This window comes from Centrocercus urophasianus, unplaced genomic scaffold (assembly GCF_019232065.1).
Source record: "Centrocercus urophasianus isolate 14NV4802_14NV808 unplaced genomic scaffold, USGS_Curo_1.0 seq_8, whole genome shotgun sequence".
Classification (NCBI taxonomy): domain Eukaryota; kingdom Metazoa; phylum Chordata; class Aves; order Galliformes; family Phasianidae; genus Centrocercus; species Centrocercus urophasianus.
Genome location: NW_024885421.1, coordinates 76,616 through 91,314, shown reverse-complemented (window position 1 = coordinate 91,314; position 14,699 = coordinate 76,616). Strand labels below are relative to the sequence as shown.

Below are 14,699 nucleotides of genomic sequence, written 5' to 3'. Positions count from 1 at the left end.
AGGATGGATGGACCAGCAAGGAGCAGGATGGAGGAGGAAAGTGAGGGGACGCGGAAAGAGAGAAAAGAGAAGCGGGCTCGCTGTCACCAAGAGGCTGCACTTCCCACAGTTCCAGAGACACCATCTGGGCAGGGAGTGGCAGATACACAGCGCGCATCCGAGCTGGGACAGCCGTGTGCAGATCCGGGAGCCTCGGCGGGGCCCATCCGCACCGCGCTGTTCGTAGGGGGCCCAGCACCCGCGACCCCACGTGGCGAGGGGCCGGACAGACGGCGACATCGGACCCCACACGTCGAAACTCCGCACCGCGGGAGGGGTCTCTGTGCCCGGCGGCGCCGGCGGCTGCCAAGGAGTTAAGGGCTGTCCCCGCCTCGGCTCCGCCCCTCCGGTGCCAGCGCTCGGGGCGGCGGAGGCGCAGCTCCGGGCCGGGCGGGGGTCGGGGCTGCGGACTCCGCTGGGCCATGAGCACTGCGCTCCCCCCCGCACCGCCGCTGCTCGTCGCGGAACCGAGCCGGGTCGGGCGGGGCGGAGCGGCCCGGCCGTGACCCCGCGGGGATGTGAATGGCGCGGGGGTTGCTCGGCGGGGCCGACATGGAGCGGGAGAAGCTGCCGCGGAGGCCTGGCTCGGCGCTGCGAGGGGAGCGGCCCGAAGAGAGCGAGACGGGAGAGGCGGCGGGGCCGTGGCCGGGCTGCGGGAGGATGCGGCCCTCCTCGTACCGCGCGCTGCGCAGCGCCGTCTCCACCCTGGCGCGCATCGACGATTTCTACTGCGAGAAGATCGGCACCGGCTTCTTCTCCGAGGTGTTCAAGGTGTGCGCGGCCGCCGAGCATCCCTTCGGGGGGGAGGGGAGGGCGGGACTGGGTGTCCGGGTACCAGCGGGGCGGGGTGGTGGGAAGCCTGGGACCCCCGAGAGCGAGGAGGTGCCCGGCGGTGGCTGCGGGAGAGCCCCGCGGCCGCGCTGCTGTTGTTCCCCGGGGGAGGGGAGCGGTGTTTACAGCCAGGCCGGGCGCGGAGCTCCGGAGCGCTGCCACCGGCGGGCGGCGTGGTGGCCGAGGAGGGTTGGGTCGGAAAGCCACGGTGGGGGATCCCGGAGCCGGTTCGGAGGCGGGAGGTGCGGCCGCCTTCTCGTGCACCCTGAGCGGGGCGGGTGGGTGTGTGGGGTCCGTCTGAAGGGGACGGTGCTGCGGGGCTGCCTTTGTGCCACAGGTCCCCATGGATTGGGATGGGCGCAGGTTGCTGGAGTGGGGACGGTCACGCGTGGCCGTGCCCAGGTGTGCTGGTGGGGGGTCTTGGCGGTGGTGATGGCACTCACTCCCAGCCCGTCGAAGGGCTGCGTGCTGTGTTCACTCCAGGGAGAGGTGTGTACACATGTTTTTGTGCTCAGCGTGCTCAGTATCACCTTACGCTTGTTATGGCTTCAGCCCTTTCTGATAACAGCTTTGCTAGATCAGAATCCCCCCACCTCTTCTGCAGCCCCCCTGAGCACTGCTCTGCAATGTGGCCGTGGAGGCCGTGCAGAGAGGACGCTCCCAAGGCCATCCCTCCCACTTGTCTGGGGCCGTGGCCTCACAGCTGGCCAGGTTCCTCCTATTGATCCTTGGCTGTGAGCACGCAGCAGCACCTGGGAGCAGAAGGAGGCATTTAATAAAGCCAGGATATTTAATAATGGATGATGCCGGATCTCTGCCAGACCGTGGTTTCTCCATGCTCATCGTCTCTGCTCCCACACTATACTCACAGTGTCCACAAAGAATTTGGGGGAGCAGAGGATGCAGGGGTGGGAGCTGGATAGAACCACAGCAGCCAGAACAGGAGGTTTCGGGTTGGGCTTTGTGCAGGTACAGAGGGTTGAGGCCAGGCATTGAGCACAGCGGGGCTTGGCAGGGTGATGGTGCCCTGATCTTGCAAGGAGGATGAAGCACAGGGTCACTTTCCACCCACCTCCCTCCACCCCACAGTGTTTTTCACAGCTGTGGGCATTTGCAGCCGCCTGCTTGGCCCTGCTTCATTCCATCCCTGGTGGGCGTGGGAATGAGGAGGGGCCCACACCTCAGTGTCCTTAACCAGGTGGCTTGGTCCCAGGGTGCTGGTGCAGCACAGCCATCTGATGGCGTTTCCCTGCCCACCTCTGGCCGAGCCATTGCGGCTGTCCCAGGGTGTTCCCAGCGGTGCCCCCATGGAGCTGGCCCTTGCTGCTCCCGGCAGCAGCTGGTTCTCAATGTGATTCCAGAGGCCCACCTGCTTCCTCGGGCACACAGGCATTGCAGCGAGCCGCCTCTCCATCTCACTGATAGACAGAGCAGATTGAGCTGGCTGTGTTCATGCCAGACATTTTCTCCAGCCCATAACCCGCTGTTGCATCTCTTCTCGCATCCCTCCGTGCAGCACCCTGCCTTCCCCTGAGGCTTTACCCAAACATGCCATCCTCCAAAGTTGCTGTCTCCAGGATGCAGCTCCCCAGTGTGCACAGCCCCATAGCTATGGGGGGCAGCCCATGCTCAGGTGCCCCCTACCCATCTCAGCTGGTTTCCCTGCTGACCTTTGAGGTTTCCTATTTATTCAAAAATGACCAATGCAGCTCATGAATAATACAACGCTTATCTGGTGCCCTTCGTTGGCAGACCACATCTCGTTCCACGAAGCCAGGTGGAGCAGTGACAAGGGTGGCACCAATGGGGAAACAAACCCAGGCGGGTGAGCGTTGCTGATGCTCAGGTTCTCATTGTGAGCGGCCTTACTGAGCTTCCTGTTCCTGTGCTTCCCAGAGGAAACCTTTCTTGTAGGGTCTGCCTTTTCTGCACGGGGAGCAGCTTTACCAGTCCTGCCCACTGTGAGACCTGTTGCACTGCTAGGATCCCCACGAGCTCAGGTGCAGCTGTAAGAGTTGCCTGTGGCGTTTGCTCCTTGACCTGCACCCCTCTGCCCATCCTCATGGGGACACTGGAATGAGGGGACGAGAAAAGCACCCAGGCTTTGCTCAAGGTTTGGCACCCCCAGGTGTGGGTTCTGCCCTGCATCTCGCCAGGAGCACAGGCTGCAGGGCCGTCTGCTCGCTCTGATTAGCATGCTCTTTAAATAAGACTCTAATTTCCGCTGTTAAAAGAGCTCAGGTCCCTTGTGCCCAGGCTGGGGCTGCAGCCAGCCCCGTCCCTTCCCCCAGCCCTCATGACAACAGATGGGATGGGGCCGTGGGGATGCAGTGCCGCAGGTGGGATGGGGCATGGGGGGTTCTGGGAGGTGCTGGGGGGCTTAGGCAGGGGGTGAGTGCTGGCTGCCGCCTGGGGGCCAACAGGCTGCTGCCTCCCCCAGCACTCGACTGAGCTCAGCTCTAGGGAATGTGCTGGGATTCCTGGGCATAGGGCCAGCACGTGGAGAGGCGAGAGGGGACCCGTGCTGCCAGGGGAGGCTCTGCTGCCCGCTGCCTTCTTCTGCCGATGTCAGGGGGAGGATAGAAACCCCCTCAAAACAAACATGCGAGTCACATGGTGTTGTGGCTTGCTATGCTTGAGAGCCACCACTGCTTCCTGAGGACATCCAGCTTGCTGGAATGGTGCCACAGCCTGGCCAAGGTGGGGAGGGGGCACTGGGAGAAGATTGTGCTGCTTGGAGACTGACTGTGGTCCCAGCAGGAAATTTCACAGCAGGGTCTTCCTTTCTTCCTCCTCCCCCAGGATCTTCCAGGATTGTGGCATTAACACCATACAATGCACTCAGACCTGACTCAGCCTATCACCATGTCAGGAGGTTAATGACCAAAGAACTGGGCCATGGGCACATCCTGGCTACATGATCCCATCCAGCACCCACCAGAAGATTGTTCAGTGATGCTGGCTTGGATCTGATCATTCCCATGGTGGGCAGCCGTGCCATGGCACATGTTACTGCTACCAGGCATTTGCATAGCACCCATGGGGCTGAGCCAGCTGCTGGCGCCTGAGAACAGCCGGTGCCACGCCAGGACTGACCCATCCAGTCCCACCAGCCCTGTGATGTGATGTGTGGGAGGGCAGCGCTGCCGGCTCAGCTTGGCGCTCAACATTTGTGGGACTGCAGGTGGAATGGGGACAGGCTCCCTCTGGGCACAGGCACCAGATCTGGTACTCAGTGAGGATTTTGGGGCACACTGTCCTCCCTTGTGCAAAGGGTGGAGGTCTCCGCAGGCTGGCAAGGAGGTGATGCGATGTAACCAGAGTGGGGTGGCAGCTGCTGCTGAATTATTCAGAGCCCCTCCATGAGCCAGGCTGTGCTGCTACTTGCTCCAACCCTGCCCAAGGCTGGTTTGGCCTCAGTGCACCCAGGCAGGGATTAATAGAGAGGGGTCCTTATTAATTCCTAATTCCCCTCCAGGCCCTTCAGTGGGAGGTGCTACTTGCATGCAGGGAGCCTCAGCTGATGTGCGAGAGCCACATGTGGTTTGCCCTAGGTTTGGGGAGGGGGGGCACGTGGGGAGGGCCCAGCACAGCAGCTTCAAGCAGCATCGACTAAAAAGGAGAAGAGCAGCAAGCTGACGGAAGCGCTGAGGAATGCCCGTGCCTCCATGTGTGCTGGGGTGCAGCTGGGGCTGAGCGAGTGCCCCCCCAGGCAGCTGCTGTGGATCCTGTCCTTCCTCCTGTGACAGCTTAGGGGACCCTTTGTGCCATCTTCTTGACACTGGGACAGGGGACCCTATGCTTGTGCCTTCACCCCACACGTGCTGGGGACCATGGTGGGCCAGGGGTGTCCATGTTTGGCCACTTTCCTGGTTGCTGTTGCTGGCAGGGCGCCAGCCCACAGCTCATGTGACAGCCTTGGGCTGGCTAAATATACAGCATCATCCAAGTACCGTGCCCCCAGGGCTGCTTGGGAAAGCGTGTGTTCCCTCTGTCCTCAACCCCTTGCTATGGGGTCTGGCTGCATAGTCCATGCTGTGATCCATTCCTGCGCTCTTGGGACTGGGCTGCCACAGTGATTCTGGGGGTCTGGGCGTGTAGAGGGGGTGAACAGCATATGGGGTGCTCCAGGGATCGTAGGTTGTGTGTCATGAGCATGAGGGTTCTTGGGGTGTTGCTTTGCTCAAAGAGCCCCCCGCTAACCCTGGGATGCCCCATACCTGGGGTGTGGGGACCCCCAGAGCTGAGCTCCCCCTGCACCCACTGCAGGTGCGGCACCGCCAGTCCGGGCAGATCATGGTGCTGAAGATGAACAAACTGACCAGCAACCGGGGCAACATGCTGCGGGAGGTGCAGCTAATGAACCGCCTCTCACACCCTAACATCCTCAGGTTCGTCCCATTCCCTGGGACTTGGGGCTGCTGTGGGGCTGGGTGAGCTCCTGGGGCTGGATTCTCCCAGGTCACGCTCAGCTCCTCTCTTCTTGCAGGTTCATGGGGGTGTGTGTGCACCAGGGGCAGCTGCACGCGCTGACAGAGGTGAGAGTGGGATGGTGGTCATGGGGACAGGGAGAGGGTGTTAGTGACCATAAGGGCATCTGGTGTGTGGCTGGGGGAGCTATGGGAAGAGATTTGGGGACCCAGCAGCTTGGTAGGATGGAGCGGGGTGCAGCAAGGCAATGGCTCTTCCCACCAGTACATCAATGGTGGGAACCTGGAGCAGCTGCTGGACAGCCCCGTGCCCCTCTCCTGGTCCACGCGTGTCAAGCTGGCACTCGACATCGCCCGTGGCCTGCGCTACCTGCACTCCAAAGGCATCTTCCACCGTGACCTCACCTCCAAGGTATGGGGCATCCTGATGCATGAGTTTCCCTTACACGCATCCCAGGAGTGGTGGTGTTAAGGTGGGGGCTGACAGGAGGTCCTGCTGTGCCCCCAGAACTGCCTGGTGCGCTGTGAGGCCAATGGCTACACGGCTGTGGTGGGTGACTTCGGCTTGGCAGAGAAGATCCCTACCTACAGGTCTGTCTGTCCATCCCCATCCTCCAAGCAAGAGGTTCCAGCTCGCTTGGCATGGGAGCAGGAGAGCAATGGATGTTTTTGTGGGGATGGGGGTGGTGGGGTGATCCCTGGTGGGAGGACTGATGGGGGGTGGATATGTTCAAGAATATCCAGGAGGAGTGGAGAAGGGAATGGTGACCTGGTGGTGGGTGAGATGGGACATGGGGTGCATGGAGGAGGGTTGGCACTGGGAGAAGGGGATCTGGGGAAGTGGGACCCTGACATGCCACTGTGTCCCCAGTGAGGGCAGCGAGAAGGAGCCACTGGCCGTGGTGGGCTCTCCCTACTGGATGGCACCTGAGGTTCTACGTGGGGAGATCTACAATGAGAAGGTGACGCTGCATGGGACCACCTGGGCATGTGAAGGGAGAGGGAAAGGGCATCCTAGGGGGGCTGGAGGGGAGGGCTTGCTACATGGCTTCAGGCTGCAGCCCCCTGCAACTCCCTGCTTTCTGCAGGCTGATGTGTTCGCCTACGGCATCATCCTGTGTGAGACCATTGCTCGTGTCCCCGCTGACCCTGACTACCTGCCCCGCACTGAGGTAACTCAATGGGATGGGAAGCAGAGGCAGGGCATGGCAAGACCAGGGCTGGTAATGTGTCACCTGAAATGTGAAAGGTGACCTTATCCCCACTGAGGGTTGCTCCAGGGTCCCCTCTTGCTGCACCCAGCCCAGTGCTGGCACCCAGCCTCACTCTTCCTTGTCTCCCCGGAGCAGGATTTTGGCCTGGACGTCACCACTTTCCGCACCATGGTGGGAAACGACTGCCCGACAGCCTTTCTCCAGCTGGCGTTTCACTGCTGCAGCGTGAGCCCTTGCATCATGATGCCCTCATCCTAGCTTCCCATTCCTTGCCTGGGGTGGGAGCTGCCCCAGAGGGCTGGAGGGGCACCAACCTCACCAGGGTCTCCTCCTTCCTACAGATGGAGCCCAATTCTCGCCCCTCCTTCCTGGAAATCACGCAGTGCCTGGAGGGTGTCCTGCAGCACCAGCTGGGCACTGAGGGTGCCAGGACCACCCTCTTCTGCACTGGGGACAGCGTGCCTGCACCCAGCACAGTGTCCGCATTCAATGGTATGTGAGTGTCCCAGGAGTGTGTGTTGCCCATCATTTTGGGGGAGAGGATCTGTGGGACAGCACCCCATTGCCCTCTGCCCGCATAGTCCCCACATTCCACTGGTAACTCCCTCCTGTGCCCCAACCCAGGAGTGGCCATGAGGGCGGCTGGCTGTGCTGAGCAGTCCCCGCTGCGTGAGCTGGGGACACAGCACCTGCAGCCGGATCAGCACCTGTCCCGCAGTCACTCTGACGTCTTCCCCCCCAAATCATCCATCTCAGAGCCCTGCAGTGAGGCCAGGACCAAGGAGACGCCACCGCGTGTCAACCCCTTCTCCCAGCGTGAGGACCTGAAGGGGGGCAAGATCAAGCTCTTTGACATCCCCAGCAAGTCGGTCATCTCACTCACATTTGACCTGCCCCCTCCAAACCCACTGCAGCTTGCCACCCCCATCACTCCTGAGCCAGCCGTGGAGGTGCAGTGTGACTTCTCAGCACCCACCACCCCATCCCGCAAGTGCCACTCGCTGCCTGCCTCCCCTGAGCTGCCCCACCGGGGGGGCCTGGCGCTGGGCGTGAGGTCCCCCTCCCGGCCCCCTGCCCCTAAGCAGTGCCGCTGGGACAGCGGAGAGCCGAGAATCCCATCCAGCCCCAGGGTGGAGGAGCGGAGAGGCTGCGCTCCCCCACCACCCTGAGCCGCCACCGCAGCTCCGCACTCCTGCATCCACTAGTGGCACCTTCATCCGCACCTTGGCCTCGGGAAGCAATCCGTGGCAGCAGGAGCCGCTCAATGGGCGGCTCCTCAACAGTCACCACCCTGCAGCAGTCAGCAAGCCACTGTCCTGGGGCAGCGGGCTGGAGGATGGCTTTTCTGAGCTCAGCATCCCCTGCGCAGCAGCGGCGCTGGAGCGGACGGAGTGTGCGGCCATGCTGCCTGGGCATGGCTCCAGCATGGTGCTGGAGCAGGACGAGGCGCTGCCCTGCCCTAGCTGCTGCTTGGGGCCCTTGAGCTTCACCTCTGTTTGTCACCGGCCAGCACCCAGCCCACCCCGCTACCAGAACCTCAACTGCGAGGCCAAGAGCCTCCTCTGCCACGACCGCCTCCAGAAAGCCCAGGGGTCAGCGGAGCCTGGCCTGAAGCTGCCTGAGGCACAGTCCTAGTGGTGGGGACCCCGCTGGGAGCCTGGGGTGCCCACCACTCCATCACAGCTCACTCAGCACATGGAAGCCCTTACTGCCTGGGGGGCTGAAGTGCAATAACACTGCTGCCCCAGGCGGCAGGGTCAGTTCCCCGCAGGTCTGAAGCCTGTGGGTCTCCCCTGTCCCCATGGGCTAGCCTTCAGTGGGCTCTCACAGCTCCTCGGACTGAGGACAAGCAGGGCTGATCAGGGGGTGTGAAGCAGTGTATGTGAGCAGTGGGGGTCCCAGCTGCCACCCTGCAAGTGTAGGACACCCACCTGGTCCCTGACACGATGAAACACCGTGGTATACAGGTGTCCGGGGAGGGGCCAGCACTGGGGGTCTTTGGGCACTGAGCCCCCAGCAAATGTGTGCTGTCCTGCCTAGCACCAGGGACTCATCCACATTGCTCACCCCAAGCTGAGGGCACCCTGCAGCCCCCAGCATCTCTTGAGTGGCCAGGGGATAAGGGAGGGACAGGAGTGGGAGCCGGCTTTCCTCCCTCCCGCACAACGCACTGGTGAATGCAGAACTGTTGTGTTTTTTTTTATTATTAATAATGATAATAGCTAGTAATATATAACCAGCTTATTTAAGGTGTTCAATAAAAACTGAATGTCCCAGCAAGTTGGGCTGATGCTTGTGTCTCTTGGGGTACACATTGAGCGGGATGGGGAGCCCTGGCCTGGGGGTGACAGGGACTTGATCTGACTGTGCCCCATTGGGGCAGCTTTGGTTCAGTGTCACTGAAGTGGCCAACTCAGTTGTTAGCTTCAGAGAAATAACGGTTTGTAGTTTGAGCAGTTCCAATTTATGGTATGGTAGTTTTTTGACACGTTCAGTGGGCATGGTGGGATGGGCTGACATTTGTGTGAAATGATCTTAGTGGTCTTTTCCATCCTTAATGATTCTATGATTCTATGATCATTGAATTTGCATTGTGGAGTCTTTGTCTTAGCAGTAAAGAAGAAAGCAAGCAGCAGACAAGCTTTGTCTGTTTATTTGCTACAATATGGGGTCAGCCAGCGGACAACATGGAGCAACACGTGCACCTCTAAAATGCCTTTAACAGCCTTGTGCTCTTCAAGCAAAAAGATTTACATACCAATTAATCAACTAAATATGGAACACGCAACCCCATAATAGAACACAACTTCCTCTGCTCTCGCCAGGCTGAACATAAATCGGGGCTATTCTGCACGTGCGTGGCAGCTATTTAAATTCCCAATGATTTGTCTTGCAAAATGTCTGGTGCAGGATGCTGCTTTGGAAGTGCATGGCCACACGGTGCCATCCTAAAGGTCACTGCTCTACTCTAATCAGTAATAACACCCAAATGCCAACTCCGGCCGTAGCTCCATCCTTGGGCTCATGTGCTGCATGAAAGCTGAAGCAGAGAGGATGCGGGCGCTGAAAGGGAAAGATGTGCTGAGTGGGGCTGGGACGGGGTTTTCCCCATCTTTCCCCTTTGCTGCCTTCCTTGCGCACCATGGGGTGAGCCGGCCGTGTCACTGCTCTCGTCACATGAACGGGGAGCTGGGCCCTGCTGCCTTCTCGCAGATCCAGAGGTGCAGGTCGTCTGGCCCCTCACACTGCGCCGGTTTGATGTTCCCACGGCTGATGACAGCACATGACCCGTTGGACTTCGGCTGCCAAGGTCTGCATGGGGACATACCAGAAGCACCTGCGGGGCTGCCCCACACCGGCAGCATCTCGCCCCGGAGGTGCTCCCGGTGTGCTCGGAGTGCAAGGGCAGGCAGGGGCTCAGCAGACGGGGCTGTTCCTCCTCACTAGTTTCAGACACCACAAGAGGAAGCAGATGTGAGCCAGGCTGGTGGCACACGTGATGGGGAGGGAGCGATGATTTCCCCTCCAGGAGGACGACGGTGGTGGGTGGGAGATAGGGACAGGGCTCAACCATTTTGCTTAGCCCCCACTAAAATGTGCGGGTTCCTTCGTCCCTTCTCTCCACATCCTATGGGCACAAGGTTCAGCTTTCCCGTTGCATGGGCTCTGAGCGTCTCAGCCCAGCACTCACACATTGGCTACTGAAGGGATGTAAAGTGTTTCATCAAGCCTCACCAGAGGAGGGGGGATGTGAGCATGGTGTACCTCTCATAAAGCGAGCCGTCCACCCAGAACCAGGCATCTGTCAGCCCTTCACCGTCTGGCTCTTCCTCCAGCCAGTCATATTCGTACCAGGGGTACTTGCTCTTCTGCAGCCCGATCCAGTACGCGATGTCTGCATTCTTCAGGAAGCTCTGGAGAAAGGGCAAAAGGGCCTTTTGACACTTCCGTGGGATTTAGAGGCTGCAGAGCCTTTATCTTCCCGCAGAACTCGAGCAATCCCAGCCCCACACCAGCTCCAGGAATCATAGAATCATAGAATTATAGACTCAGAGAATCATAGAATGGCCTGGGTTGAAATGGACCACAACGACCATCAAGTTTCAACCCCCCTGCTGTGTGCAGGGTCACCAACCACAAGACCAGGCTGCCCAGAGCCACATCCAGCCTGGCCTTGAATGCCTGCAGGGATGGGGCATCCACAGCCTCCTTGGGCAACCTGTTCCAGTGCGCCACCACCCTCTGAGTGAAGAACTTCCTCCTAATATCCAACCTAAACCTCCTGTCTTAGTTTAAAACCATTCTTCCTTGTCTTATCACTATCCACCCTTGTAAACAGCCGTTTCTCCTCCTGTTTATACTCTCCTTTTAAATATTGTACGGCCACAACAAGGTCTCCCTGGAGCCTTCTTTTCTCCAAGCTGAACAAGCCCATTTCTCTCAGCCTTTCTCCATACGAGAGGTGCTCCAGCCCTCTGATCATCTTAGTGGCCCTCCTCTGGACACACTCCGAGAGTTCCACATCTTTCTTGTGCTGTCCCCTTGTTGTTGGATGCCCCCAGCTTTGCAATGCCCTGGCACTCAGCTCTCACTCCCTACCGGCACAGTCCAGCGACTCCAGGATTTGGTGATCAGGAGCTGAGAGTACTGTTCCTCGCACTCTGCCCTGCTGTCATCCCACGTCTTCTTGTCCGTTGAAATGAAGAGGCACTTTCCCCGGTACAGCAGCCAGCCTGAGGGGCAGCAGTCTAGAGACAGGGGCACAGATCAGCTCAGGCACTCACTGGTGTCTGCAGAACCCCATCTCCCGCAGAGCTTCAGCCTTTCGATCATCCCATCTCCACCCCATGGCCGAAAAGCCACCATCCACACTTCAATACTACAGGCATGCTGGGGCTGCCCTATGGCCATACCTATAGCCGTGCAGGAGCGCAGCAGGGTCACGGTGCTCTCACTAGCATTCAGCCTTCCCTGCACGCTGTTCAGCTCCTTCTGGGTTGCAGCCAGGGCCCCTGAGACATGCGCCAGCTCAGCCTCCCACCTGCCCAGCTCCTGCTGGCTATTGTTGCCCTGTTGCCATGCTTGCTGCAGCTCCTCTCGCACTTGTGCCAGCTCCTGTCGCATCTGCTCCAGGCTCTGGTCCCGCATCCACACCTCCTGTGAGAAGCGGCCGCGCTCGGCCACCTGCTCCAGGGATGTGTCCTGTAGCTGGCGAGTCACCTGCCAGTCTGGGGACAGGGAGGGTGAGCTGGGACATGGGGATGGGGTAGCCTGGGTGGGAGGCAAAGGGCTCGGCATGGGGAAAGCAGAGCAGTGGGCGACCGCAGAGTGGGAATGGATGGGGAGGACTGGGAAGTATGTGGACTGAGTTGGGCAGGATCTGGCAGGGTGGGCTGGAGTAGGAGCAGAGCAGGCTGGGGCAGGATCAGGGCAGGAGAGCAGGAAAGAGGAGTCCAGCGAGGAGTATGGTTGATGGCAGCCAATGGAAATACCCATGATGTGCGAGGGACAAGTTGCAGCTTGGAACAACTGGGACAGACAAACCTACTTCCGTGCTCTTGAGCATAGTCTGTGGCACCCACCCCTACCTCACCACTCTCTCGTCCCCATATCCCAATGCCACCTGTCCCCACTCACAGCAGGCCCCTAGCACCATGGCGGCCACCAGCAGCAGTAGACTGACAGCCACCAACCCCACAGGGACACAGCGTCGGCTGGAACAGCACCCTGCAAGACACCAAGTGGCCATCCGTCACCCTCTGTCACTTCTTGGGCAGCCCCAGACAGCATGGTGGCAACGTGGTGGCACAGTGTGGGCTCTTCCTCTCTCCAAGGAGAGAATGGGAAGTGCCCTGAAGCAACATGCACTGCCCACATCATGACCTCCCACATCCCCATCCCAACCAGGCACTTACCTGGACTGTGCCAGGCCCCTTCCCCTGCTGTCCCCACAGGCATCAGCTCTGGTGTGATGTTCTCGTGGGGACTCTCAGCCTCATCCATACCAAGGGCTGTAGGAGGAAGGTCGGACAGCAATGAGGTGATGATGTTGGCTATATGGGGAGATGTGAGGATCCCATGGTTCTCACCTGCTTCCAGTGGCTGGCTGGCTGTGCCACGGCCCCTTGGCCCTTTGGCAAACCTCAGGTCAGTGTAGAGCACTCCCTGGGCCATGCAGACAAGCCCTGAGTCCTGCTGTCTTCCACCCAACTCTCTGGGGTGGTCTTTGCACCCTGGCTTGGTGTACAAAAGAGAAGTGAGGCCAGCTCTTACAGAAGCAGAACTTGGCTCTGAATCACAGCAGATGGGACCAGCGAGGCACAGCCGTGGGGACCAGCACCCTGCCATTGGCCCAGCACCACCAGCACATCCCCTCCCACACTCCGAGAGCTCACAGTCCCCTGGGTCCACATGACAGTATCGGGCAGCCCAGGGTGTGAGTACAGACACAGCAGGGCTGCACCCGAAGGCTGGGAAGGACCAAAGCAGAGCTGCACACAGGAGTGCCAGGAATGCTCCACGAGGGACTGAAGGTGCTCATGGTGTGCATTTTCCCTTCGTGCATCAGGGAATATGGATCTCCTCCCACCACAATGTGCAAAGACAAAGTTTCGTTAGCTCCCACCCCATCGCCATGAAGATGGAGCACATCCTGCTGGGCATGGGGTGACCCGTGCCCAGGGAGGACATAGTGATGGCTGGGGACCTGAGTGACATTTTCCAAGGACAAGTGCCACCTGTCCCACTCTCCTGCCTGCCACCATGAGAGTGGTGGGATGGGGTGCATGGAGGAGGGTCAGATTGGATATCAGGAAAAATGTATTCACAGGGAGGGTAGTGAGGTTTCCCAAGGGGTGGAGGTCCAAGAAATGTGGAGATGTTGTACTGAAGGACGTGGTCAGTGAGCACGGTGGGGATGGATTAGCATTTGGCTAAATGATTCCTATGATTCTAAAGGGACAGCAATGGGACTACTTATTACGACCCTTCAGGACCTGGGCCAAATGTCCTGCTCACATTGTTGGCAGAGAGGAGAGTGGTGTCCAGCGGTAGATGGAGAGAAATGCTGGTCTGAACAGGACAATGAGAGCCACCAGCACTACTCTTCCTGGGGAGTCCCTGGATGTCATGAGATGCGCAAATTCTGCATGCAGTGTGGAAATCCCTTTTAAGGATAGAAAGAAAAATGCTTCCATTCATTACAGTTATCGGATCCTACCACAGAGCCCAGCAAGGGGCCATGTCCACATGGGGCAGGATCAGCCCTGTGCAATAAACCTTTTCTCACCCTCACTCCAACACAAGAAGTGAGTCTCTGCCCTCACCGTGCTGCACTTCATGGCTTGGCTCAAAATGACAACAAATCCAGGGGACCGTGACAGTTCTCTGGTGTGGGAGGGGAAGTTCTGGCATTGCAGGGCCAATGACAGGGTACAAGTCCCTGTGACTCGTTGTTTCCTCCACAGCCACACAGTGTCAGCTTTCTGCAAACACCACCTCACTTCTCCTTTGCACCCTGCAACAGGTGGCTGCAGCAGGGACAGCACAGAACAGAGCTACCAGCAGCCCCATGGCCCAGAGCGTGCTCTACGCCGACCTGAGATTCGCCAAGGGGCCAGGGGGCCACGGCACAACCAGCCAGGCGCTGGAGGCAGGTAAGAGTCATGGGGACCTCACACCTCCACACATGGCCAGCATCATCACCCATCGCTGCCCGCCCTTCCTCCCACAGCCAGCATGGACGACACAGACAGCCCCTATGAGAACGTTGTTCCGGGATCAGCACCTGTGGGGACAGCAGGGGAAGGGACCCAGCACAGCCCAGGTACGTGTCCGGAGGGGGCCAGGGATGGGGATGGGGATGGGGACAGGGGCCCCGCTGCCCCCAGCAGCGTGGGTGACTCGTGGCTGCTGGTGTGTCTTGCAGGGCACTGGTCCCGGCGGTGCTGTGTCCCTGCGGGGCTTCTGGCAGTCAGCCTGTTGCTGTTGGTGGCCCTGGTGACCCTGGGGACCTGCTGTGAGTGTGGACGGCATGGCTGGGGAGGGAGTGGTGAGGCAGGATGGGGGCCACAAGGAGCTCAGGGCTGGGGTGGTGCAGCTTCTCACTGGGCTGCCCCGTGCTGCCTGCACTGCATGTGCTGCCTGCATCTTGCAGTACTGCCTGCACTGGGAGTGCTGCCTGCAT

The 14,699-nt window shown here is 59.7% G+C and overlaps 3 protein-coding genes across 4 annotated transcripts in view; 2 read left to right on the top strand and 1 right to left on the bottom strand.

Annotated features, from left to right (window-relative positions):
• The first annotated feature begins 548 nt into the window (after positions 1-548).
• Positions 549-8,794, top strand: TESK1 (testis associated actin remodelling kinase 1). Its single transcript, XM_042838455.1, is given in 10 exon segments — positions 549-810; positions 5,140-5,261; positions 5,360-5,408; positions 5,566-5,712; positions 5,809-5,891; positions 6,172-6,262; positions 6,389-6,472; positions 6,650-6,739; positions 6,856-7,668; positions 7,670-8,794. Coding segments are annotated over 10 exon segments (2,208 nt in total). The 5' UTR covers positions 549-561; the 3' UTR covers positions 8,150-8,794.
• Positions 8,795-9,151: 357 nt separating this feature from the next.
• Positions 9,152-12,981, bottom strand: LOC122171073 (B-cell differentiation antigen CD72-like). The gene is made up of 8 exons (XM_042838406.1): positions 12,604-12,981; positions 12,430-12,525; positions 12,152-12,241; positions 11,428-11,742; positions 11,114-11,262; positions 10,280-10,428; positions 9,656-9,826; positions 9,152-9,577 (listed from the first exon to the last, which is right to left on the bottom strand). The coding sequence occupies exons 1-7, from the start codon at positions 12,860-12,862 to the stop codon at positions 9,688-9,690; spliced, it is 1,197 nt and encodes a 398-aa protein (XP_042694340.1). The 5' UTR covers positions 12,863-12,981; the 3' UTR covers positions 9,152-9,577; positions 9,656-9,687.
• A 1,054-nt stretch (positions 12,982-14,035) lies between these two features.
• LOC122171074 (B-cell differentiation antigen CD72-like) overlaps positions 14,036-14,699 on the top strand; it is a 2,049-nt gene continuing 1,385 nt past the window's right edge. For both annotated transcript variants that reach the window (XM_042838408.1, XM_042838407.1), the window contains exons 1-3: positions 14,036-14,169; positions 14,247-14,339; positions 14,442-14,531. In XM_042838408.1, the coding sequence (XP_042694342.1) occupies positions 14,085-14,169; positions 14,247-14,339; positions 14,442-14,531 (268 nt within the window). In that variant the 5' untranslated portion in view covers positions 14,036-14,084. The remainder of the gene's footprint in view (positions 14,170-14,246; positions 14,340-14,441; positions 14,532-14,699) is intronic.